Raw genomic sequence first — 25,736 nt, 5'->3', positions numbered from 1 at the left:
CATTCAATAAGATCATGGCTGATCTGATCCTAACCTCAAATCTAAATTCATGTCCAATTTCCTGCCCGCTCCCTGTAACCCCTAATTCCCTTTACTTCTAGGAAACTGTCGATTTCTGTTTTAAATTTAATGATATAGCTTCCACAGCTTCCTGGGGCAGCAAATTCCACAGACCTACCACCCTCTGAGTGAAGAAGTTTCTCCTCATTTCAGTTTTGAAAGAGCAGCCCCTTATTCTAAGATTATGCCCCCTAGTTCTAGTTTCACCCATCCTTGGGAACATCCTCACCGCATCCACCCGATCAAGCCGCTTCACAATCTTATATGTTTCAATAAGATCGCCTCTCATTCTTCTGAACTCCAATGAGTAGAGTCCCAATCTACTCAACCTCTCCTCGTATGTCCGCCCCCTCATCCCCGGGATTAACCGAGTGAACCTTCTTTGTACTGCCTCGAGAGCAAGTATGTCTTTTCTTACGTATGGACACCAAAACTGTATGCAGTATTCCAGGTGTGGTCTCACCAATACCTTATATAACTGCAGCATTACCTCCCTGTTTTTATATTCTATCCCCCTAACAATAAAAGCCAACATTCCGTTGGCCTTCTTGATCACCTGCTGCACCTGCATACTAACTTTTTGATTTTCTTGCACTAGGACCCTCAGATCCCTTTGTACTGCAGTACTTTCCAGTTTCTCGCCATTAAGATAATAACTTGCTCTCTGATTTTTCCTGCCAAAGTGCATAACCTCACATTTTCCAATATTGTATTGCATCTGCCAAATCTCCGCCCACTCACCCAGCCTGTCTATATCCCCCTGTAGGTTTTTTATGTCCTCCTCACTCTCCACTTTCCCTCCCATCTTTGTATCATCTGCAAACTTTGATATGTTACATTCGGTCCCCTCCTCCAAATCGTTAATATAGATTGTAAAGAGTTGGGGACCCAGCACCGACCCCTGCGGAACACCACTGGCTACTGGTTGCCAGTCCGAGAATGAACCATTTATCCCAACTCTCTGCTTCCTGTTAGATAACCAATCCTCCACCCATGCCAGAATATTACCCCCAATCCAGTGATTCTTTATCTTGAGCAATAATCTTTTATGTGGCACCTTGTCGAATGCCTTCTGGAAGTCTAAATACACTACGTCCACTGGTTCCCCTTTATCCACCCTGTACGTTATGTCCTCAAAGAACTCAAGCGAATTTGTCAGACGTGACTTCCCCTTCGTAAAGCCATGCTGACTTTGTCCTATTAAATTATGTTTATCCAAATGGTCCGCTACTGTCTCCTTAATAATAGACTCCAAAATTTTACCCACCACAGATGTTAGGCTAACTGGTTTATAATTTCCAGCCTTCTGCCTACTACCCTTTTTAAATAAGGGTGTTACATTAGCAGTTTTCCAATCTGCCGGGACCTTTGCCGAGTCTAGAGAATTTTGGAAAATTATTACCAAAGCATTCACAATCCCTACTGCCACTTCCCTCAAGACCCTAGGATGTAAGCCATCAGGTCCAGGGGGTTTATCCGCCTTGAGTCCCATTAATTTACTGAGTACCAATTCCTTAGTGATTTTAATCGTATTTAGCTCCTCCCCCCCCCCCCCCCAGAGCCCCCTGTTTGTCCAGTGTTGGGATATTCTTAGTGTCCTCTACCGTAAAGACTGAAACAAAATATTTGTTCAGCATTTTTGCCATCTCCATGTTTCCCACCATTAATTTCCCGGTCTCATCCTCTAAGGGACCTAAGTTTGCCTTAGCCACCCTTTTTCTTTTTATATAACTGTAGAAACTCTTGCTATCTGTTTTTATATTTTTTGCTAATTTATTTTCATAATCTATCTTCCCTTTCTTAATCAATCCTTTAGTTACTTTTTGCTGTCTTTTGAAGACTTCCCAATCTTCTATCCTTCCACTAAGTTTGGCTACCTTATATGTCCTTGTTTTTAGTCGGATACTATTCTTAATTTCTTTACTTCGCCACGGATGGCTGTCATTTCTTTTACACCCTTTTTTCCTCAGTGGAATATATATTTTTTGAACGTTGTAAAATAACTCCTTGAATGAAATACCACTGCTCATGTACCGTCTTACCCTTTAATCTATTTTCCCAGTCTACTTTAATCAATTCCGCTCTCATACCATCATAGTCTCCTTTATTCAAGCTCAGAACGCTTGTTTGAGAACCAACCTTCTCACCCTCTAATTGGATATGGAATGTAACCATGTTATGGTCACTCATTCCAAGGGGATTCTTAACTAGGACATTAATTAATTAATCCTGGCTCATTACACAGGACCAGGTCCAAGGTTGCTTGCCCTCTTGTAGGATCAGTTACATACTGCTCAAGAAATCCATCCCTAATAACTCAATAAACTCTTCCTCAAGGCTGCCCTGCCCAATTTGATTTGTCCAGTTAATATGATAGTTAAAATCCCCCATAATTATAGCTGTTCCCTTATTACATGCCCCGACTATTTCCTGATTAATACTTCTTCCAGCAGAGTTGCAACTATTAGGAGGCCCACTAGTGTTTTTTTCCCCTTATTGTTCCTTATCTCTACCCAAACTGTTTCATTATCCTGATCCTTTGTCCCAATATCATTTCTCTGTATTAGTGATTCCTTCCTTTATTAACATAGCCACCCCACCTCCCCTTCCTTCCTGCCTGTCCTTCCTGATTGTTAAATACCCTGGCATATTTAATTCCCAGTCGTTGTCACTCTGCAGCCATGTTTCTGTAATGGCCACAAGATCATACCCATACGTAGTTATTTGTGCCATTAACTCGTCCATTTTGTTACGAATGCTACGTGCATTCAGATAAAGAACTTTCAAATATGTTTTGTGACACTTAGTTCCTGCTTTTTCCTTTAACACTTTATACCTTTTACTCCATACCTTCTGTCCCTTCCTGACACGCTTTCCTCTGTCTCCCTGCTCAGGTTCCCAACCCCCTGCCACAGCTTTGATGCTGGGTTAATCGCCTTACGCCTTCTAGTTTTTATTTTATCTGTCGTGCCTAAAGTACACTTTCTTTCCGCTGCTCTACGCTTTTCCCTCTCACTTGTTCTTGAACTAGTTTGTACTAGCCATTGTACTAGTTTGTACTAGGAATAGTAATGGCCAATTCTGTGCAAATAGACCTAACTCGTTTTACTTTAATTCAACTCAACTAATCTTTAGTTTTATAAATCTTTCTCAATAAACTTGGTTAACAGCAATATTAGATATGTTGTCATGGAAGTATAATGTTCTGCATATCACTATGCATACATACTGTGCGCATGCATTTAGGTTCTTAGAGATACCATAATTGTGCAAAAAGGAGAATTCATGCAATCTTAAGAAAATAAAATTACATTTTGGTTACTGGATCAGGAGCCAGTATGAATATAAGAGGTATTAAAATTACATTGTTCCTTTGGCGCCCTCAATTTTAAGCAGCATCATTTAGCCCTCAAATCTTACACCCAAAAGAACTTTCCTGGATCTAATTTCTCTACATCCGAGAAAATCTTAAAGAAGTCCTCATCATCCTCCTCCTATTCATGAAGTCTCGGGATGAACAATCTTTCCTCATAATTCAGTCTTCAAGTTTGGGAATCAGCCTCATAGTCCTTCTTTAGACTGCTTTCAACAATTCTACATCTTTCTTGCATCATGAAGACCAAAACTGAACACAGTACTCCAGATGTGGCCTCGTGAGATATAATTTCAGCATCACTTTGACTTGTAAATCACACTCCGACGTATACATCTCATCATTTTATTTGCTTTCTTGACCACCTGTGAACACGAGACCAATGGTTTTAACAAAATATCCACAAAAAAACCCAGATCGCTTTCCTGCTTGGATATTATAATAAGACTTCATAATCTTGCTTCCTTTATCTAGTCTTAAAATCTCACACTTTTCTGTCTTGAATTCCATTTGCCACTGATCCACCCATTGACCAAGCCTGTGTGGGTTCCTTTGGATTACTGCATAATGGTCAGCATTATTGGTCAGTGCACCCAATTTAGTGTCAACTGCAAACGTAGGCACTTGGGACAATATTCTGTCCTCCAAGCCATTTATAAAAATTATGAACAGCAACAGAACCAATCCCTGTGGGACTTCACTGGCAACTTGTTTCGATATTTATGATTTTCATATATTTCATTTTAAAATTTCTTTTGAATGTCCATTTGGCTACAATAGTAAGCATTCAAGAGCATCCATTTTATAGGTCTTTGTCAGCCGTTCTGGCAGTGGATTTTGTAGTGTTATACAGTTCAGTAATTGTTGGTTGCTATTGTATTATCTATTTCCCTGAAGTAACTCCCTGGTGTGTCAATTACTTTAATGTAGCTACTAGTTAGTTTTCATAGCCTTGTTTCAGATCATTTGCCATTTTTGGTGCGTGTAACCCATGGTTTTGGCATTGACTAATAAATGTTTCTTGTGGTTTCCTTGTGGGATTTTTAAAAAATACTGAGAATAGCTGATGGCTGCATGTCTAGTTATCAGACATGTGCTTCGTTTTGGGTAGAACAGTGAGGAAAGAAGCAGCTGTCTTATGCTGAAAATAGAGTGTGAAAGTATAGAATCATAGAAGTTTACAACATGGAAACAGGCCCTTCGGCCCAACATGTCCATGTCGCCCAGTTTATACCACTAAGCTAGTCCCAATTGCCTGCACTTGGCCCATATCCCTCGATACCCTTCTTACCCATGTAACTGTCCAAATGCTTTTTAAAAGACAAAATTGTACTCGCCTCTACTACTGCCTCTGGCAGCTCGTTCCAGACACTCACCACCCTTTGAGTGAAAAAATTGCCCCTCTGGACCCTTTTGTATCTCTCCCCTCTCACCTTAAATCTATGCCCCCTCGTTATAGACTCCCCTACCTTTGGGAAAAGATTTTGACTATCTACCTTATCTATGCCCCTCATTATTTTATAGACTTCTATAAGATCATCCCGAAACCTCCTACTCTCCAGGGAAAAAAGTCCCAGTCCATCTAACCTCTCCCTATAAGTCAAACCATCAAGTCCCGGTAGCATCCTAGTAAATCTTTTCTGCACTCTTTCTAGTTTAATAATATCCTTTCTATAATAGGGTGACCAGAACTGTACACAGTATTCCAAGTGTGGCCTTACTAATGTCTTGTACAAATTCAACAAGACATCCCAACTCCTGTATTCAATGTTCTGACCAATGAAACCAAGCATGCCGAATGCCTTCTTCACCACCCTATCCACCTGTGACTCCACTTTCAAGGAGCTATGAACCTGTATTCCTAGATCTCTTTGTTCTATAACTCTCACCAACACCCTACCATTAACGGAGTAGGTCCTGGCCCGATTCGATCTACCAAAATGCATCACCTCACATTTATCTAAATTAAACTCCATCTGCCATTCATCGGCCCACTGACCCAAGTTATCAAGATCCTGCTGCAATCCTAGATAACCTTCTTCACTGTCCACAATGCCACCAATCTTGGTGTCATCTGCAAACTTACTAACCATGCCTCCTAAATTCTCATCCAAATCATTAATATTAGTAACAAACAACAGCGGACCCAGCACCGATCCCTGAGGCACACCGCTGGTCACAGGCCTCCAGTTTGAAAAACAACCCTCTACAACCACCCTCTGTCTTCTGTCGTCAAGCCAATTTTGTATCCAATTGGCTACCTCACCTTGGATCCCGTGAGGTTTAACCTTATGTAACAACCTACCATGCGGTACCTTGTCAAAGGCTTTGCTAAAGTCCATGTAGACCACGTCTACTGCACAGCCCTCATCTATCTTCTTGGTTACCCCTTCCAAAAACTCAATCAAATTCGTGAGACATGATTTTCCTCTCACAAAACCATGTTGACTGTTCCTAATCAGTCCCTGCCTCTCCAAATGCCTGTAGATCCTGTCTCTCAGAACACCCTCTAACAACTTACCCACTACAGATGTCAGGCTCACTGGTCTGTAGTTCCCAGGCTTTTCCCTGCCGCCCTTCTTAAACAAAGGCACAACATTTGCTACCCTCCAATCTTCAGGCACCTCACCTGTAGCTGTCGATGATTCAAATATCTCTGCTAGGGGACCCACAATTTCCTCCCTAACCTCCCATAACGTCCTGGGATACATTTCATCAGGTCCCGGAGATTTATCTACCTTGATGCGCGTTAAGACTTCCAGCACCTCCCTCTCTGTAATATGTACACTCTTCAAGACATCACTATTTATTTCCCCAAGTTCCCTTACATCCATGCCTTTCTCAACCGTATCTTGTGAAACATCAGAGGACAATTCAATTGAAATTACTTTTATGTTTTATCATTTGCTCAAGATGTCAGATTTATTGTATAAAATACATTAATGAATAAAATGCCTCAGGAGCTAAGAACCTTGAAAAACTGCTTGTATAAAAGCTTTGTTATTTATATTTATATTTTCATTAAAAAATCCATACAACAAAAAAATAAATAAAACTGCATACTACAATGGCAAAAGAACGGACAGGAGTGAAGAGCACAAAAATATAGCTGATCCCAAAAATATCTAGCAACAATACAATTTGGCTAGTGTAAACATTTGGTTGAAAATAATTTAGGAAGTGTATTTTAGAAACAATAATATGCTAAGCACACACAATGAAAATTGCATTTGATTGAAGGATGGAGAGATTTGCTTTCTTCCCCTTCCATTAGTCCTTCTGTGCCAAGCACCATCCCTGGCTGAGGGGATAGATAGTGACCTGCACTGAAACTGACAGCAAGGAAGTGTTAGAATAACCCAAGGCAATTTCCCAATCCTCCCACTATGGGGGAACATACCTGTTCAGCACCTCCCCACTCCAACACAGCTGAAAATTCATTATAGTCTAGGGCAGTGGGTTAGTGCTCCCCCTCTCTTACAAAGAGGTCTTTTGAAACAATCTACATGAAATGGCATTTAAACCAATATGAAGATAACACCTCCATGATTTATGTTCCTATGTGATAAATTTTACTTTTACTATGATGTCACTTACCTGACCTCTACCTATAGTTTGAATAATCCACTCCTTTCAAATCAAAATACACTTACAGTATAAGCAATACTAGACAATGAAGTGTTTCAATACAATTTTTATTCTTCCAATGAATCAAATTTAGTTGCTTGTGAATTATACAAGCAACCTGGTGGGATAAATTACCTTAAATCTCTTCCATGTGCAGTTTCCTCTATATGCGAGATAGCAGAGACTTACATAATGCACAAGACAGCACGGAGTAGAAATTGTGCAACTATCAAAGTACTTATTAAAATGAAATTGGCATTTTGTCAAGCCAATCCCCCCTCATCTGCACAATACAACCAATGCTACCATTCTCCTCTTCTCCTGTCGTGAGTGTATGTTCCCCTCTCAACATATACCCTTCCCTGGCAGAGTGGAGGCAGAAAAGCTGCTCTTAGATTTCTAATGATGCCAAGCCAGTTGCTAGGAAAAAGTGAAGTTTGACTTGCCCGAAATTCTCTCTCATGCAAATTGTAATTCATGGTAAACTAGAACCTACTAATGTGGCCTGTGCGTATCTTTGCTTTAGCACTTGGTTTACCCTTTGTTACAAAACAAACACCAGTACGGCACCAGTGTCAAAATAGTTTAGCCATCATACTTGCTGAATATGCAGTGATCCATTCTAGTCTCTAACTTTTTGATGCCTTGTTTCTGTACCAAATCGTGCTTGATATGAAAACTGTAGCACCCAAGAAACTCTACAATTCAGTTGGTTACTTCTATTAAGATCCACCCAAGCAGGCAGCCTGGGTTGATGTAGCGTTGTGTTGTTTAGAATTGGCAGATTGGCACAGAAACAAACATGCACCATAATGCGTTGAAAACACTCTAGCTGTGTATCAGTGTGAGGCCGACTCACTCATGGCAACTTTTCAGTCATGTTGATTCGCCATGCAAGAGGCAGAATAAAGCACTAGCTGTTGAACTCTCTTACAAAACTTTGAGCAACACTGTAAATACAGAACCACATACATAATGCGCATACACTGTGGCACTCAGCAGTTTGAGGTAACTGCAGCACCACTAGCTACAGCTATTGAAATCTTGCCAAGATGAGGTAGTTTATTCTTAAATTATTTTCTTCCTCCCTCTTACTCTCTTTTTCCTGGTGACTCATGTTAGGCATGCTATCCCAGGTGGAGGCAATACCCAAGCAGGTCTTGTGTCCAAACCTAAACACCACGGGCTCAATTTTAAAAGTAAAAAATAGGTGGGTTGGGGACAGGGGGGCATTGAAAATTGCCACCATTTCAGACCTGTCCCCAACCCGCCTCCACCTGCCCATTTTCGGTTTTTACGGGGGCGGGACGAGGGGGGGGGGGGGGGCCAACCTGCTCCCAGGAGGCGGGTCGGGCCTTAAAACCTTTTTAACTAATTCCCCATTTCAACCCCGGGGGGCTGGGATTCCCGGGCCTTTTGTTTTATGCTTCGTGAAGGGGGGTGAGAAGGCCTGAGACTGCAGGTAAGTGCCTAGAAAGGCACAGCTTGAGAGCCCGGAGGAGCAGGAGTGCTTCCCCCAGGCTCAACAGGCCTACTTGCACCGACCCCACTCCCCCCGATCGCGGACTCCCAACCCCCAATCCCGATCCGACCCTCCCCCTCAACAATCGCGGACCCCTGCGATGACTCCTGATCCCGCCCCCACATGACTGACCCCGATCCCATCGTCCACCTATGCCCACCCGTGCCCCTTGCACACCCCACCCCCCCTACTTTGCAAACAAAGACTTGCCTGCAGACGTCCTCTCCCTGGCTGGTCTCCTGTTCGACTGAGACCAGCCTGTCAATCAGCCAGTCAGTCGGACGGGAAACTGACAAAAAAAAATGTCCTTACGTCAAAATCATAAGGACGTCCGGGAAACCCATTATTGACCCCCTCCCTCCCTCCCGCCCCCTTCCCGGTTCCATTTAAAAATTGAGCCCTGTGTGTCAAAAGGTTATTGGGAACTATCACAGCTCAATCTTTTCCTCTATTCATCTGGTGTTCACACAAGCACACTTCAGGCAGGAGTCAATGAATTGCAAGAGTTGCTCACATCCAGTGAAAAAATAAAAAATAAAGTGCGATCAGAAGCAGGAACCCTCACTGATTTTTCTCCTCCTTAGCTTAGCACACTGAAGCCCCTATGGCACCTTCACTTTCGTTCTGTTTGCGAGCCAGGTCAGTGCAGAGCAGGGATGGAGCCTGGTCCTTTAAAGTTTTGAATAACTTAATGCCATATTATGTGATTCACTTACCCATTGGGACTATCTCATGAGGTAGCATTATTTTACTGACCCATGAATAAATGAGGCATTATTTACCAAACTAAACAAAGTTGGATTTTAGATAAGAAATAACTTTCCAATTACAACTTCTCATATTGTATTTCACAATTTAAAATCCACAGCAAACTATGAACAACCTGTCTACTTATTCTTAGCTGTTTCTTGGCAATTTGCAATTTTGAAGTTAGTGAAAAGACAGCTAAAGTACTCATTATAAATTTTGTTGCACTCTTAAACCAATTTAATGATATTGTTAAAAGGAAATATCAATGAAGACAAGCAATAAGATAAGATATTTTAAGGCAGAATAACTCTGAAGCAGCGTTTTCTTTATGCTCCACCATAAAAGTGTGCCATCACATGCATTCACTTCTTTAGTAATTATATTTCAAAATGCTCTACATTTTGTAGTACAGGGCTGGCATAACATAGCCAGTAACCCCCCACCCCAACCAATCTAATTATATTATTGTTATTCTGCTCCCTGTTGTATGGCTACTAGACCTTGGCTCTTAACTGTTTCAGGTTGTATTTTAGACACTTTCATTAGAGGGCACACTTTACTATCACACACAAAACCCTTTCATCTAAGGAACATGTTGTAATGAGGAGGAGTGTATTCATCTTAAGGGGTCTTCCTAACAAATTACAACAGAAGGGGGCTCTAAGTCAATCGCAATTTATTCTTAAACCTTTACTTACAACTGACTAAAGAAAGGATGCTGTCAGGTATGGTAAAATATTTTCTTACATGTCTGTTCTTTATAAAGCAGGGCTTGATGGAAGACATCAAGTTTGAAAAGGGCAGGCAGCAAAACAAGAAGAATCAATGAAACAGTACATTAAAACAATATTTTAGACAGGAGCGAGTGAACGGCACATCGCCTTGTTTCAGTAAATCCCAACACTCTAGGATGCAAATTAATTATAGGCACACTAAATGTCAAAACGGTTATGTTTTTGCAAGCTCAGGAGTTCAAATAAGTGCCTGTAAAGCCCTTATTGGAACCAGGAAATAGGAATTGAGGACTAAGTACTAAAAAAATGTTTGATCTTTACTAGTTAACAGTGCAAGACATCTGAATCTTTGCTTAAGATATATGACAAAATGAATTGATTAGACGAATTGAAACCATCATGTATAATGACTAAGCAGCAATCCAAAGGATATGTCCAATTTTATTTGAACTCCTGTGTGTGGTTAATTCTCTAAATTGGTATTGCAATTAAACACAAACCTTTTCAAAAATGCCAATCTATATGTTTAGTAGACTGTTGAATTGCATTATAATATGCGTAACGGATAATTCTATTTTTTTCAAGTGCAATCACTATGGTAACTGGTCATTGTGAAATATGACTTGCTTATTTTAATGTTTTGAACACCAGCAATTTTCAAACATTAGCACTAGTAACAGAATAAGTACAGGAAGTTTCATGTCAAGCTACAGCAGAAGTGATTAACATGGAATAAGGAAGCTCAGAGGGTCAGATTATGCAAGTGGTAACAGGTTAGGGTGACAAAGCACGCACAGAAACTTACTTCTTCCCAAAATGCTAGGAGAGATGATGTAGACGAGGAAGAAACAGAGCCCTTTGTGCAACAGATATGAGAAAAATACACTTAGTGAATTCCCTTTTGCAAATTAAAAGGTATTAATCAGGACACCATCTCTCACAAAGAGACTGCTGCATTTGGGTATAACCAATTTTGTTTAAAGGAAGACCTACATTCTATTAAATAAGACCAAATGCTTTAAAGTTTCTAAAAAGATGTCTGGAATCAGCATGATGCAATGCCACAAAGTGTACAACTACTTCAATTTTTTTTAAAAGTGCTAAATGTAGATTGTGAAGGACTATACCATTGAAAAATGGAATGTGAACTGAATGAGCAAGTCACAAAAATCAGTAAGTACACTATTCTCTGGATATCTAACAGGTGTTTGCTTACTGAATTTTACATCTTTTCAACATATCTGATTTTTGTCCAAAACCTGTGACAATTTGCTTTAAAAGATCAGAAAAGGCATTCTGTATAGATGTGGTAAGACTATCTACCTCAGACAATTTTTTTTCTGTCCTACTTTACACAAGATACTTTTATAATATCCTCCCAGTTCAAAGGAAATTTGCAAACCAATGCAGATAAAAGAATCCTAGAGTTTGAATTTATCACTATATAATGAGCACTTACTTTAAATCCCAAGTCATGTGGAATTGGAGAGGTGTTAAAGTAGTCAAAAATTGAATCTTGAAAATCTGGGAGTTTGAGACCTTTAAAGAAAAAGGAAAGGTAGAAATATGAAAAACAGCTTTCTTTTAAAAAAAAACTAGCCATACCGATTTTACAGATTTGTTTTAAACGGTTTATAGCTGCATTTACAGCTCATAGTAAAACTGTTCCAAGCTGCAGATGTCACTAACCTTTTTCTGTTCTGGCTCTGCTTTCTTCCAATTCTTTCTTTAAATTCTGTATCTCTTCCACAAATTGTTGATTCCTGGCATCCGCCTCCCTCTGTTTACTATAATAAGAGAAGTTTTCATGATACAGACAGAATGCAATACACTAAGATGAATTCAATTGAAAGATTTTAACATTCAATATTTTTAAACACCAGTTACAAAGTCAGAAGGGGAAGGGTGTATAGACCTTCCAATCCTCACCAAGAAGGTGCAAAAATATATTTTTGACTGAGGAGCCTTAATATCCTAATGTATATTCCACCCTGAAATATACTGCCATAAACTAATATTTTCACACAGGTTTAGATGATATTGACTTGAAAGGGTTACAATCCTACGTGAAAGACTAACATTTCCTCACAAGTGGAAGCATGAATAAAGCTGAAAGGTGGTGGCATAAAAGTAAAGATGGCAATTTCTGTTTAGAGGCTGTACTAGATTTTTCAGTATTACCTTCTTGTTTACCTGAAAAGTAGCAGTGATTCCTTGCTGTTTCTCACAGCTGAAGGAATTTGATTATTTTTATGCCTTTCTGGAAGGGGACAGTGGAGACAAAATTCAGTACTGGACCATGGCTTCATATTGAGTCTAACAAGGAAGCAGGTTTAAACTGGAATGCAAGAAAGTCTTCAGACGAGATATACAAAAAAAGAATTAAAAGTAGTGCCAAAAAATAGAATACTAAGAACGAAGGCTTGCCAGAGCACTTTGAAATATCCCAAAATGCATCATATGCAACAAATTACTGTCATATAAAATGAATTACTATGTAGTGCAATGACTTCTGCAGCAAAATGCAGTAGCTATAATGTGCGTAATAAGATCCCACAAACCATAATGAGATGAGTGACCAGTAAATCTGTTTTTGGTGGTGATGGTTGAGGGTGGAATGTTGGACAGGACACTACAAGAATGCCCAGCTCTTCTTTGAATAGTGCCATGAGATCTTTAATATTCACCTGAGTAGACAGATGGGGCCCTCAATTCAATATGTAATCCAAGACCTGAAAACCACAGTCTAAAAAAAGTGCACAATGTTGTGTGAATCTTGAAAATACTGCCCATCAGTCCGTTAATTCACCTTAATTAAGGAGGATTGGAAGCTGTATGTGCACAGGTCCAAATAAGGTTGTGGCAATTTTCTCTATTGTGCGCTCTTAAGTTTTTTTTGTTAAAACACCGCTTGATTTTGTTAAGCCACAATTTTCATGAATGTTCCCTTCTTTTTCTACTGAACTGTACATTCAAAAATAATGTGCATTTGCTCTCCGCTGCCTTGCTGATTGTCTCCAAGATAAGGTTATGGAGGGACATGAAGTGGGAGTAGAAAAAAGGTTCTAATCTGACATGGTGTTCTACATTTTCAGGATTCTGGTCATCTGCCACAGGGCAAAGAATATCCATGGACCTGGGAAGAAAGTATTATTAATGGTACTGAAGACTACTGAAAATATGCATGGCACTTTCCAAATTCAATGGAGTCATTAAACAAGACATTTCAGAAACTTCTAAGACAACATCCATGTAATTTGAGAAACATTAACCAGAAACAGTAAACTTCAAATAAACTCTGAATAACAAAGAACTTGCATTTATATAGTACCTCATCACATTCCCAAGACATCTCAAAACACTGCCTATGCAATGAACTAATTTTTCAAAAACATTCACTATTGTTATGTGGGCAAATGCAGCAGCCAATCTGAATACAGCAAGATTTCACAAACAGCAAATGACATGAATTACCAGTTAATCTGCTATTGGTGGTACTGGTTGAGGGAAGACAAGGGGCTCAATTTTAGGGTCGGGTTTCCTGCGGGTTTCCAGCGGGGGGGCCCCGAAAATCCCGATATGCGGTCACGTGACTGGATCGCACCGCGATCCCGACCACTTCCGGGTTCCCCGATGACGTGCGGGGCTGCGTGCGTGGCCCCCGCTGGTGGGAATCCCGCAGGCAATTAAAGCCAGCGGGGTTCCACTTGAGAGTACTTACCTTGCTTGTTGAGGTCAGTTAATGAGCTGAATCAGCTGTCAAAAGAGGAAGTGTGGGATTTCACCTGCTTCGCAGAGTGTTTCCCACACTGGGGGAAACGGTCTCTCTCCAACCAGGCGTGTTGCAGCCAGCAGCCTGTGGCAGGTGCCAAGGTGCACCCCACGGGGGAGAGCCCTCACCCACGCAGGAGGCCACCGCGTCACATAGGGCAACCCCTGCCCCCCGCCAAGCCAGAGGACAGACCGACACGAAACTGCAGCCCCAGTCCGAGGAACCACCCACCTACCCTGCACAACCCCTCAGACCAACACCTGCCAGATGGGTGGTGCGTGGACACCCTCGGAGGACGAACAGCATGACCAGCCCCAGCAGCCTCGCAGTCCACGCTGTCCGCCGCAGAGACGTGGAGCCCCCCAACACGGTGTTGTTGCACGCCCACCTGCACAGCAGGAGGGAGGGCTACCGCAGAGAGAGACACATCGCAGAGGGCACTACCCTCGCCACAGGGTCCACAGACCGAGGCGCAGCTCCCCGGACCTCTCCGAGCAGCAGTGCACACGGAGGCGCAGATTCGCTCGACATGTAGTCGTGGAGATCTGCAGCCTCTTTCATGCCGAGCTGCTCCTGGCTGGCCCCAGCACCAACTGCTTACCTGTCGCTGTCAAAGTCACCACTGCCCTCCACAACTTCTCCTCCGCATCCTTCCAGGGTGCAGCCGGCTACACCTCGGATGTCTCTCAGTCGTCTGTGCGGAAGAGCCCTGCAAATACACCTGCACCTACTCTGCAGTAACACGATGGGTGGCATCAGTGGTGGGTCCTCATAGTGATACCCAGGAGCGGGCATTATTGGACACAACAGACAGGATTCGCAGAGACATGGCAGTGGTGGTGCCAATATAATGTGTGCTGTTTGTTGCTCTGAAATTCAATATAGGTAACACCCATGGCAAACCCTCCGACACCCTTGTGCACCCCCTTCATGCTCACGAAACATTTGCCTTACGCTGCCTACTGCACATATGTGATGCATGCCCTGTGGCTGCAGCACAGGTGGTGGCAGGTTGAGTGAGGCTGGCCATGAGGGAGATGCACGAGAGGGTGAGTATGGGATAGAGCCATGAGATTGTATGAGGATTGGGTCGCGTGTTAGTGGCAGGATGAGTACTGGCGAGGTGAGTAGGTGGAGGTAAGATGAGGATGGGGTTTGAGTGGGTATGAGGGGTGATGTGACAGGGTAGTGTTGGCAGTGCCGAAGGAGATGTGGGGTTGGGGCAGTGTTGTGGCAGATGGAGTGTAGGGGAAAGACTTCGTGTTCTCACTGTGGCTGACCTACTGAGGTCATTGCAGCGCCTCCTGCACTGTATGCAGGTGGGCGATATGTTGGTTGCGCAGGTGACCTCCTCTGCCACCTCGAGCCAGGCCTTCTTGGTGGCAGGGGCTGGCCGCTTCCTCCCACCCGCCGGGTGCAAGATCTCTGTCTTCGCCCTCCTCCTCACCCCATCTGATGATACCTGGGGTGAGGCATCATTAAACTGGGAGCAGCCTTCCCCCTGGGCTGCTCCATGCTGTATTTTGTTCCATTGGTTGCAGCATCTGTCAGTGGAGGACTGCCCCTTTAAATAGAGCGCCTCCAGCTGACAGATCGTACTGCGCATGCGCAGCCCGCCCGACGCGCAGACCAGCAGCGTGGACCCCGGAGGAGCAGGTAATTGATTCCTATTAGTGTGTTGCCTGCTACGATCGCGCGGGCAACCCACTAATTTCACCGAGCATGTTGACCACGCTCCCGAAACCCAACCCGCCGGAAACCCGCAGGCCTGGTAAAATCGAGCCCCAGGTTTCTGTTTAATGGCTCATCTGAAGGAGAGCATGCTCTGGCAATGCAGCACTCTTGCAGGTGAGGAGAGAGTGACTGCCCTTGACATCAAGGCAGCATTTGATCGAGTGTAGCACCAAGGAGCCCTAGTAAAATTGAAGTCAATGGGAATCGGGGGGAAAACTCTCCAGTGGCTGGAGTCATATCCAGCACAAAGGAAGATGGTAGTGGTTGTTGGAGGCCAATCATCTCAGCCCCAGGACATTGCTGCAGGAGTTCCTCAAGGCAGTGTCCTAGGCCCAACCATCTTCAGCTGCTTCATCAATGACCTTCCCTCTATCATAGGGTCAGAAATGGGGATGTTCGCTGATGATTGCACAGTGTTCAGTTCCATTCGCAACCCCTCAGATAATGAAGCAGTCCGAGCCCGCATGCAGCAAGACCTGGACAACATCCAGGCTTGGGCTGATAAGTGGCAAGTAACATTCGCGCCAGACAAGTGCCAGGCAATGACCACCTCCCCTTGACATTCAACGACATTACCATCGCCGAATCCCCCACCATCAACATCCTGAGGGTCACCATTGACTAGAACCTTAACTGGACCAGCCATATAAATACTGTGGCTACAAGAGCAGGTCAGAGGCTGGGTATTCTGCGGCGAGTGACTCACCTCCTGACTCCCCTAAGCCTTTCCACCATCTACAAGGCACAAGTCAGGAGTGTGATGGAATACTCTCCACTTGCCTGGACGAGTGCAGCTCCAACACTCAAGAAGCATCCCGCTTGGTTGGCACCCCATCCACCACCCTAAACATTCACTCCCTTCACCACCGGTGCAGTGTGTCTGCAGAGTGTACCATCCACAGGATGCACTGCAGCAACTCGCCAAGGCTTCTTCGACAGCACCTCCCAAACCCACGACCTCCACCACCTGGAAGGACAAGAGCAGCAGGTACATGGGAACAACACCACCTGAATGTTCCCCTCCAAGTCACACACCATCCCGACTTGGAAATATATCGCCGTTCCTTCATCGTCGCTGGGTCAAAATCCTGGAACTCTCTTCCTAACAGCACTGTGGGAGAACCTTCACAACACGGACTGCAGCGGTTCAAGAAGGCGGCTCACCACCACCTTCTCAAGGGCAATTAGGGATGGGCAATAAATGCCGGCCTCACCAGCAACGCCCACATCCCATGAACGAATAAAAAAAATAACAACTTGTATGTCTGTAAGACTATTTGCTTTCCAATTTGTCTGTGTTAATCATATGGTACTTTCAATCACACGGTTAGCAGGCACTAATCATGGAAGTTTACAGCACAGGAGACCATTTGGCCCACTGCACCTGTGCCGGCTCTTTGTTGGAGCAATCCCAAATTAATCCCACTAACCTGCACTCTTCCCATTGTCCTGCATCTTCCTCTGTTTCAAATGTTTATCTATTCTTCCCTTAAAAGTACAACGATCTCTGCTGCAATTGCTCCTTGTTAAAAGCATGGAATGCTTCGCTACATCTCAAAGTAAATAAGTTTCTCCTAACCTCTCTCCTCATTCACAGGTGACAATTTTCTACTGAAGACCCCCGATCACTGACTCCCTAGTCAGAGCAAATAGTCCTATTCACCCCATCAAAACCCTTCATAATCTGAAATACACCCACTAAATTTCATCTTAACTTCCCTGTTCCAGTGGAAATCTCAGTATCTCAAGTCTCTTCTCATAACTGTAGTTTCTCATCCCTGGTATTATCCTGGTGAATGTATGCCTTCAATTTCTTTTCTATAATAGGGTCCCAGAATTTCTCAGTATTCTAACTGTGACCTAACCATTGCCTTGTACAAATCAGATTTATATATTCCATTAAAATACCGAAAGCATAACAGTTTCATACCAAAAACTAGAAATTTAACTAAGTTGACTATTCAAAAGTTGTAACTGAAAGTTTACGGTAAAATAACTTTAAACATGTAAAAGTTCAAGTTGAACGTTTAACAAGTAGTTACAGGCAACCTGTAGAAGTCTGGGGCTGGGTTTATGAACATCTCATGTAATTCTTCTGATTTATGGAGACTAGATTACTGAGTGGTCAAACGTGACAACTGTGGAGGCCTATTCAATTCTGTGAGCAATGCCATGGGAGATGACTAGCAGTGCTATTGAATACATGTACCATAAATCCAGCACCAGGAACAAGTTTGCTAATGAAAATCATACCTTTCAAATGCCATGTTAGTAGCTTTCACTCTACTTAGCTCTTCCTGTACTAACTGCTTAGCACGTATTTCTGCTTCAAGAGCTGACTGTAGCTCTAATCTAGCCGACATATCCAATTTTGCGCTGCGTCTCACTTTCCACAGCGGATCCTGGAAGAGTAAAACGATAAGATGTAGGAAATTAACATAACAGTTTGTCTGAATGACATTATTGGCTTGGGAAAAGCTACCAGTCCCAAAAGTGTGAGGGAGTTGAATTAACACATCTTTGAAACACCCTGTGTTAATAATCATCTCGAATGATGGCATTTTCTGATGCTAATTTAGCTTCTCATATTATTGGACTCAGTAAATTCTAAGCTATGATGATGGGCATCAGTGCTCACTTCTTAAATACAATAACAATTATATTTACAACAGATTCCTAAAAGGGGCACTGATGGTGAGGCTCTCCAATAATTAAATGCCAATACAGTTTTGTATATTGCTGAATTTCTTTTGTTACTCCATTATCAATAATGCAGAAACAAAATCTCAGCACATTTCCCTCAGGTTTTAGATGGTAAGTAATTATTATAATATGCTATTTTCTACAGAAACATTTTATGCTATCATGTATTTGCATTATATAGGATTAGAGATTTAACCTTTAAGTTTACCAAGAACTATAGGCACAAAGCAATATATCGATATTTCATAAAATTGTTTTCTTGATGATTTGATGATCAAGTAAATCCACAGATTAATTACAGGCAAAACTTTATTAGATGTAGAAAGGTACATTCACCACTTTTCTTCTGTGCGCGATTATTGGCCCATAAATGGTGTTTCAGCAAAGAACCTATACTTTTCTACACCTTAGAAGATTTTCACAAGACAGTGAATTAATATTTCTAATACAAATTACATTCATTAATTTGTTGAAAGACTAACATTCTTTCTTCAGCAAAAACAAAATGAAAGGTTGATATAATGTTACTTATAATGATCAGGGCTCATTTAAATCAGAGTAAATGACTATTAATCATACCAGTGTTCTTGAACCTAGACTGGAATTGCGCAGTGATTCAAGTTCTTCTGTCATCTTGGATGCCAGGGCCTGCAAGTATCCTCTTGCATCCTTCTCATCGCTTACCCTAACAATGTAAAATATAAACAGGATTTGAAGCTCCTTAATTACCCATAGTATGACAGACGTAATCCTCCATCCCAATTTAAACTATATAACAAAGATTTTATCCATAAACATTTGCTCGAAATTCTAGTTTTTATAGCTTTATAATTAGCCATCCGAATTTAAAATGGGTCCCTGATTAACCAGGAAACAGTACTATAAAGCACTTGAAAATACAAAGTACTACTAAGTAGCAGCAGTCATATTTACACGTGTACAAATTAAGAGAAAGTCTCCTCGTTATATAATAACTTATAATGAATACACAAAGAATACGAACAGAATTTACAGACATTATAGGAAACACAAACACATAGATATCTGCAGCAGTGGTAACAGAACAGTTCTACTTTAAAATGAATACTAATACACACCACTGTATGATCTCTGCAATTTGAGCTTCCCAATGAGCCACTGACTCTTTTCTGGCTGCAAGGTCCTGCAATTCATCTTCAAGTCGTCTGTTCTGTGCTGTAAGCTTGTCCACAAATGAACACATCTGAAAATCAAAAGCTATAATTTATAAATTGGGAGTACACAAATATTTTCACGTGTACTGTTTTTGTGAATTTTATTACAAATTTGCATTGAAGCAAAACTTTTTCTAGTCAAAGCAAAAGCCCAATTATCATAGGAGCTCAAAAACTCGATTAGATTAAATGCCTAGTAATCTGCTAGTCCATGAGTTTGTAACAATCAAGAGTATATTTAAAACTTTTATAATATATAAATGCCTCAATGTCCTCATCCAAAGCCCACACATGTGCACTTCCCAGCAGGTAGTACTGAATAACAATCAGGAGCGGGAACCAAGGCTGATTTTCATATCGCAAGCCCAGGACCATCAAGATCAAATGGAGTGGCCGAGATTAACTAACTTGTTCTTTATCAGTAATTATGATAAACAGGTAGTTGACAAAAGCAGAGTTTTTTAAATAAATGTAGAGTCTTTGTTTTTAATCCCATAAACATTTTCAGGTAAACAGCTAAGAACAGTACAGTTCTTACAACATGCAATTGGATCAAGCTGCTATTGTATTGTTTAATAGAATTAATCTGTCATTTATTACAGGCATTTTTTATGCATGTCCAGTACACATATGTACTGTAAACAGATTGATATTTGTTTTCCCTGGGATTTAGAACTTCTACAACAGTATAGAACTGATACAACTGATCCTAATTGGATTAGATTAGATCTTTTGATTCATTCCTTGGTATCAGGCCTATTCTTGCACTGCCATGTCTCTCTTCAAGGCTGCAGCTACATTCCCAGAGGCCATCAACTGGCTCTGGCCATGCAATAAAAATGGGTCAGCAGCAATAGGCAGTGTTAGAAAACCTATGAAGTTACTGATGTTTTTTGATACACTTACTTATTTCACAACATTAAATTACTAGGTGCCTACCCAAAATGGACTCCTGTCCAACCTGGTCTTCCAAATCTATGCATCAAAAATGAATGTATGGGTAATTACATACATTTTTGATAAAAACATTTACCGTAACAGATTTCAAAAACATGACAATAATAACAAAATAAATATCAACGGTGATGTAAGTGACTTACTCGATCATTCTCAACTGAAAATTTCTTGTTCTCTTCAATAAGCATGTTTCGCTCACATTCATACTTCTTTTTCAGTTCACCCAGAGTTTCCTCCATCTCATTGTGCCTGTACACAATAAACTAGAAGTATTCAGCATTCTTTTAAAAATCATACTATAAATTGCCAATTTATTTGCTCAATTATACTTTATGTGGGCCTTTTCGGATGTTGCACTACAATGTCCAGCAATATAGATGATTTGCAACAGGCAGTTACACCCAAAGACATCACAGTGACACGCTTGTTGGGATTTAACCTAGGGTTAAGTGTGTTAGGCAAGTTGCTTACTTATCCAAACTATATACAAAGACAGCAATGCAATTTTTGAAATCCTAAAAGCATTTATCTTAATATTTGCATAGATATCAAGTAAATGAATTGCTTCCAAACAACCAAGTACAGAGATGGATTAATAATTAAATAAATGTGAAGACTGTAGTAAATGTAATGATTTAATCCAAAACATTTACAGACCTAACATCTAGGGGTAAATTTTAACAGGGAGCCGGGAAGAGGGGAAGATAATCCCTGACGGGAAATCCGGAAGCAGAGGTTTCCTGGACGTCCTTACGATTTTGATGCATTTCATTTTTTTTGCAAGTTTCCCGCCCAACAGGCCAGCCAGATGCCAGAATAACAGGCTGGCCGTCAGTCCGATGGGAGAACAACCAGGGAGTAGACGTCAGCAGGTAAGTCTTAGAAGGTTGGTCACCGGAAGAGTCATCGGGGGTTCAGAGATCGGGGAGGAGGGGGGGGGAAACGAAGAGGCCGCGGGTCGTTGTGGGGGGGGGGGGGGATGAAGAGGCCGCGGGAACGAAGAGGCCGTGGGTCGTGGGGGGGGGGGAACGAAGAGGCCGCGAGGGGGGGGAAAGAGGAGGCCGCGGGTCGTCGGGGCGGGGGAAGAGGCTGCAGATCGTGGGGGGGGGGGGGGGGGGGGGGGGGCAGGTGCTGAAAATAAAAAAAAACTGTCAAAATGCAGCCCTGCAATCTCCTTAAGAGATTTTACTGACCAACCCGCTTCCTGAGAGCGGGTTGGTCGCCTGCTCCTTGACCCGCCTCCATTAAAACCAAAAGTGGGCAGGTTGGGGTCAGGGTCTGGTGTTAAATGTTTAAAAAAAAAGGTTTTACCCTCCCACCCGTTCATTGGGTTAAAATTCCGGCCCCCCCCCCACCCAGAGTGTCTTCTGTAATACTAAATTAATGTTTGTCCAATCAATTTTTGAATATTCTCAAAACTAAGTGTATATTACAGACACTTGGGTTTGAACTTGTTCAGATTTGTGAAACCAAAAAATAGGAAATTACTATAACAGCAAAAATGGAAACTTTTCTTTAATGCATTATTTATAAACTTTTCACAAGTACAGCTTCAAATTTTAAAGTGACATTTTTGACTGGATTCTCTATATATTGCATGTTTTTGCATCAAATCCTTGGGTAACAAGAAGTTGTTTCAACATTTCCCATTTTCCTCAATACACCTGAACATTGTAAGCCCAAATTTCACACAAGTACATCATTCTATTTAGCCTGACCACCTCTAGAATTGTGAAATGTACTTGTTGTGCAACACAAATATTAAAAATATAGAAACAAACATATCATCAAGAGAGCAATTAGTGTGCATCAATCAAATACAGCAGCCTGTGCTAATTAAAAGCAAAGTTGCATAATTCTAACTGGGTGGCAACAACTATCAATGAGAAATCAAATAAAGTCACAAAACATTCTACTCTAACTATGTGTTTAAATATGGGTATGCCTTCAGATTAGTTATTTTCTCTTCATTCCCTGGGCTCTCCACGGCACATACCAATTGTGTCAAGGTCAACTGAAGGATAAACTGCACCCCCGCACCCGCACCCCCCCCCCCCCCCCCCCCCACAATGAATCTCTTCCTTGCCACGGGGAAGCACCTGACCTGTGCTCTTGCCCATATTAACATACGAGATTGGGGGTATACCAGTGTGGGTTCAAATCCATGTCCCATCATTTCATGGTACAGCATTTTACTGTTCTACCAACACCAACCTTATCAAGGTTGTTTTTAAGTATGCTTTTCTCCTATTCCCCAAATTTAATTCTTAAGCTTCAAACATTTTTGCAATGTTGCTGTAAGTGGTGCACTTATATTTAAAGCAACTAATAAGGCAAGTAGCTCTTAGTAATTAATTATGATTAAGTGCCTTTCGTTGGCTATTTACCTGTCTCTCTTGGCTTTCTCCAATTTGTCCTTTAGTATCATGACATCCTTTTGCAGAGCTAAATGTTGGGCATCTGAATCATGGATCTCCTTTTTAAGGTTCTTAATTTCTGTGCTGTGAGCAGCTTCACACCTCACCAGTTCTTCCTCATAAAAAACCAGCTTCTTCTCCAATTCTGCTTTTACCTTGCAGAGTTCTTGCTGGTGCTGCAAGCTGGATCCAGCAGCCCGGCCTCCTTGCTTCAGCTGAGCATGCAGGAAGAAAACAGTTAAGACTACTTATAACATACAAAAATCTTTGAGCCCCATCTCGAACACATCTCCTCTGGTCTAGAGTCTTAGTCTCAACTCAAACTTTTAAAAGACACCTTGTCCCAATACTTTTCCTCTTTTTTTGGATGTCAGCATATTCATTTGGATATGGAATCTGAATAAGTGAGGATGAATTATTAAACCTTCTTCAATTCATTGTGGGGTGGGAGTTGTTTTATAATTATCCTCTACTTCATCTCAATTTTTCTTTCTTTTTTAAAAAACATAATTTACTTTCATAAAACTTGGACATTGTTTACAAATATTCTGACCTTTAATGCTTCCACTTCACTTTCCAGCTGTTTGGAATAAGCCTCGCTGTGTTCTCGAAGCTTCCGTTCCTTTGATGCTTCAGCTATTGAGTCTTCCAACTGAGCTTCCAGCTAGGGGAAAAAACACTCATTGCACATGTACTATATTTCACTTTTTCCATCACAAAATTGATATAATGTATACAAAAAGCACTACGTAATTTTTTTTAATATTCGTTCATGGGATGTGGGTGGCGCTGGCGAGACCAGCATTTATCGCCCATCCCTAATTGCCCTTGAGAAGGTGGTGATCAGCCGCCTGCTTGAACCGCTGCAGTCCGTGTGGTGAAGGTTCTCCCACAGTGCTGTTAGGAAGGGAGCCCCAGGATTTTGACCCAATGACGATGAAGGAATGGCGATATATTTCCAAGTCGGGATGGTGTGTGAGTTGGAGGGGAACGTGCAGGTGGTGTTGTTCCCGTGTGCCTGCTGCCCTTGTCCTTCTAGGTGGTAGAGGTCACAGGTTTGGGAGGTGCTGTCAAAGAAGCCTTGGCGAGTTGCTGCAGTACATCCTGTGGATGGGACACACTGCAGCCACAGTGCGCCGGTGGTGAAGGGAGTGAATGTTTAGGGTGGTGGATGGGATGCCAATCAAGTGGGCTGCTTTGTCCTGGATGGTGTCGAGCTTCTTGAATGTTGTTGGAGCTGCACTCATCCAAGCAAGTGGAGAGTATTCCATCACACTCCTGACTTGTGCCTTGTAGATGGTGGAAAAGCTTTGGGGAGTCAGGAGGTGAGTTACTCGCCGCAGAATACCCAGCCTCTGACCTGCTCTTGTAGCCACAGTATTTATATGGCTGGTCCAGTTAAGTTTCTGGTCAATGGTGATCCCCAGGATATTGATGGTGGGGGATTCGGCGATGGTAATGCCGTTGAATGTCAAGGGGAGGTGGTTAGACTCTCTCTTGTTGGAGATGGTCATTGCCTGGCGCAAATGTTACTTGCCACTTATCAGCCCAAGCCTGGATGTCGTCCAGGTCTTGCTACATGCGGGTATGGACTGCTTCATTATCTGAGGGGTTGCGGATGGAACTGAACACTGTGCAATCATCAGCGAACATCCCCATTTCTGACCTTATGATGGAGGGAAGGTCATTGATGAAGCAGCTGAAGATGGTTGGGCCTAGGACACTGCCCTGAGGAACTCCTGCAGCAATGTCCTGGGGCTGAGATGATTGGCCTCCAACAACCACTACCATCTTCCTTTATGCTAGGTATGAGAGTTTTCCCCCCGATTCCCATTGACTTCAGTTTTACTAGGGCTCCTTGGTGCCACACTCGGTCAAATGCTGCCTTGATGTCAAGGGCAGTCACTCTCACCTCACCTCTGGAATTCAGCTCTTTTGTCCATGTTTGGACCAAGGCTGTAATGAGGTCTGGAGCCGAGTGGTCCTGGCGAAACCCAAACTGAGCATCAGTGAGCAGGTTATTGGTGAGTAAGTGCTGCTTGATAGCACTGTCGACGACACCTTCCATCACTTTGCTGATGATTGAGAGTAGACTGATGGGGCGGTAACTGGCCGGATTGGATTTGTCCTGCTTTTTGTGGACAGGACATACCTAGGCAATTTTCCACATTGTCGGGTAGATGCCAGTGTTGTAGCTCTACTGGAACAGCTTGGCTAGAGGTGCAGCTAGTTCTGGAGCACAAGTCTTCAGCACTACAGCTGGGATGTTGTCGGGGCCCATAGCCTTTGCTGTATCCAGTGCACTGAGCCGTTTCTTGATATCACGTGGGGTGAATCGAATTGGCTGAAGACAGGCTTCTGTGATGGTGGGGATATCGGGAGGAGGCCGAGATGGATCATCCACTCGGCACTTCTGGCTGAAGATGGTTGCAAACGCTTCAGCCTTGTCTTTTGCACTCACGTGCTGGACTCCACCATCATTGAGGATGGGGATGTTTGCAGAGCCTCCACCTCCTGTTAGTTGTTTAATTGTCCACCACCATTCACGACTGGATGTGGCAGGACTGCAGAGCTTTGATCTGATCCGTTGGTTGTGGAATCGCTTAGCTCTGTCTATAGCATGTTGCTTCCGCTCTTTAGCATGCATGCAGTCCTGAGTTGTAGCTTCACCAGGTTGGCACCTCATTTTTAGGTACGCCTGGTGCTGCTCCTGGCATGCTGTTCTACACTCCTCATTGAACCAGGGTTGATCCCCTGGCTTGTTGGTAATGGTAGAGTGAGGAATATGCCAGGCCATGAGGTTACAGATTGTGCTGGAATACAATTCTGCTGCTGCTGATGGCCCACAGCGCCTCATGGATGCCCAGTTTTGAGCTGCTAGATCTGGTCTGAAT

At 42.5% G+C, this 25,736-nt stretch overlaps 1 protein-coding gene across 3 annotated transcripts in view; it reads right to left on the bottom strand.

Annotated features, from left to right (window-relative positions):
• cdc42bpb (CDC42 binding protein kinase beta (DMPK-like)) overlaps positions 1 to 25,736 on the bottom strand; it is a 202,896-nt gene that overhangs the window by 30,695 nt on the left and 146,465 nt on the right. For 2 of the 3 annotated variants that reach the window (XM_067991769.1, XM_067991767.1), the window contains exons 14-22: positions 23,396 to 23,506; positions 22,813 to 23,057; positions 20,569 to 20,674; positions 19,373 to 19,497; positions 18,855 to 18,960; positions 17,826 to 17,974; positions 11,756 to 11,853; positions 11,526 to 11,605; positions 10,872 to 10,922 (exon numbers count right to left, since the gene is read on the bottom strand). In XM_067991769.1, coding sequence (XP_067847870.1) covers positions 10,872 to 10,922; positions 11,526 to 11,605; positions 11,756 to 11,853; positions 17,826 to 17,974; positions 18,855 to 18,960; positions 19,373 to 19,497; positions 20,569 to 20,674; positions 22,813 to 23,057; positions 23,396 to 23,506 — 1,071 coding nt within the window. The remainder of the gene's footprint in view (positions 1 to 10,871; positions 10,923 to 11,525; positions 11,606 to 11,755; positions 11,854 to 17,825; positions 17,975 to 18,854; positions 18,961 to 19,372; positions 19,498 to 20,568; positions 20,675 to 22,812; positions 23,058 to 23,395; positions 23,507 to 25,736) is intronic. The other variant, XM_067991768.1, reaches the window with a different exon arrangement.

This window comes from Heptranchias perlo, chromosome 10, assembly GCF_035084215.1.
Source record: "Heptranchias perlo isolate sHepPer1 chromosome 10, sHepPer1.hap1, whole genome shotgun sequence".
Taxonomy (NCBI): Eukaryota; Metazoa; Chordata; class Chondrichthyes; order Hexanchiformes; family Hexanchidae; genus Heptranchias; species Heptranchias perlo.
This window is presented reverse-complemented; position numbering and strand designations above follow the sequence as displayed.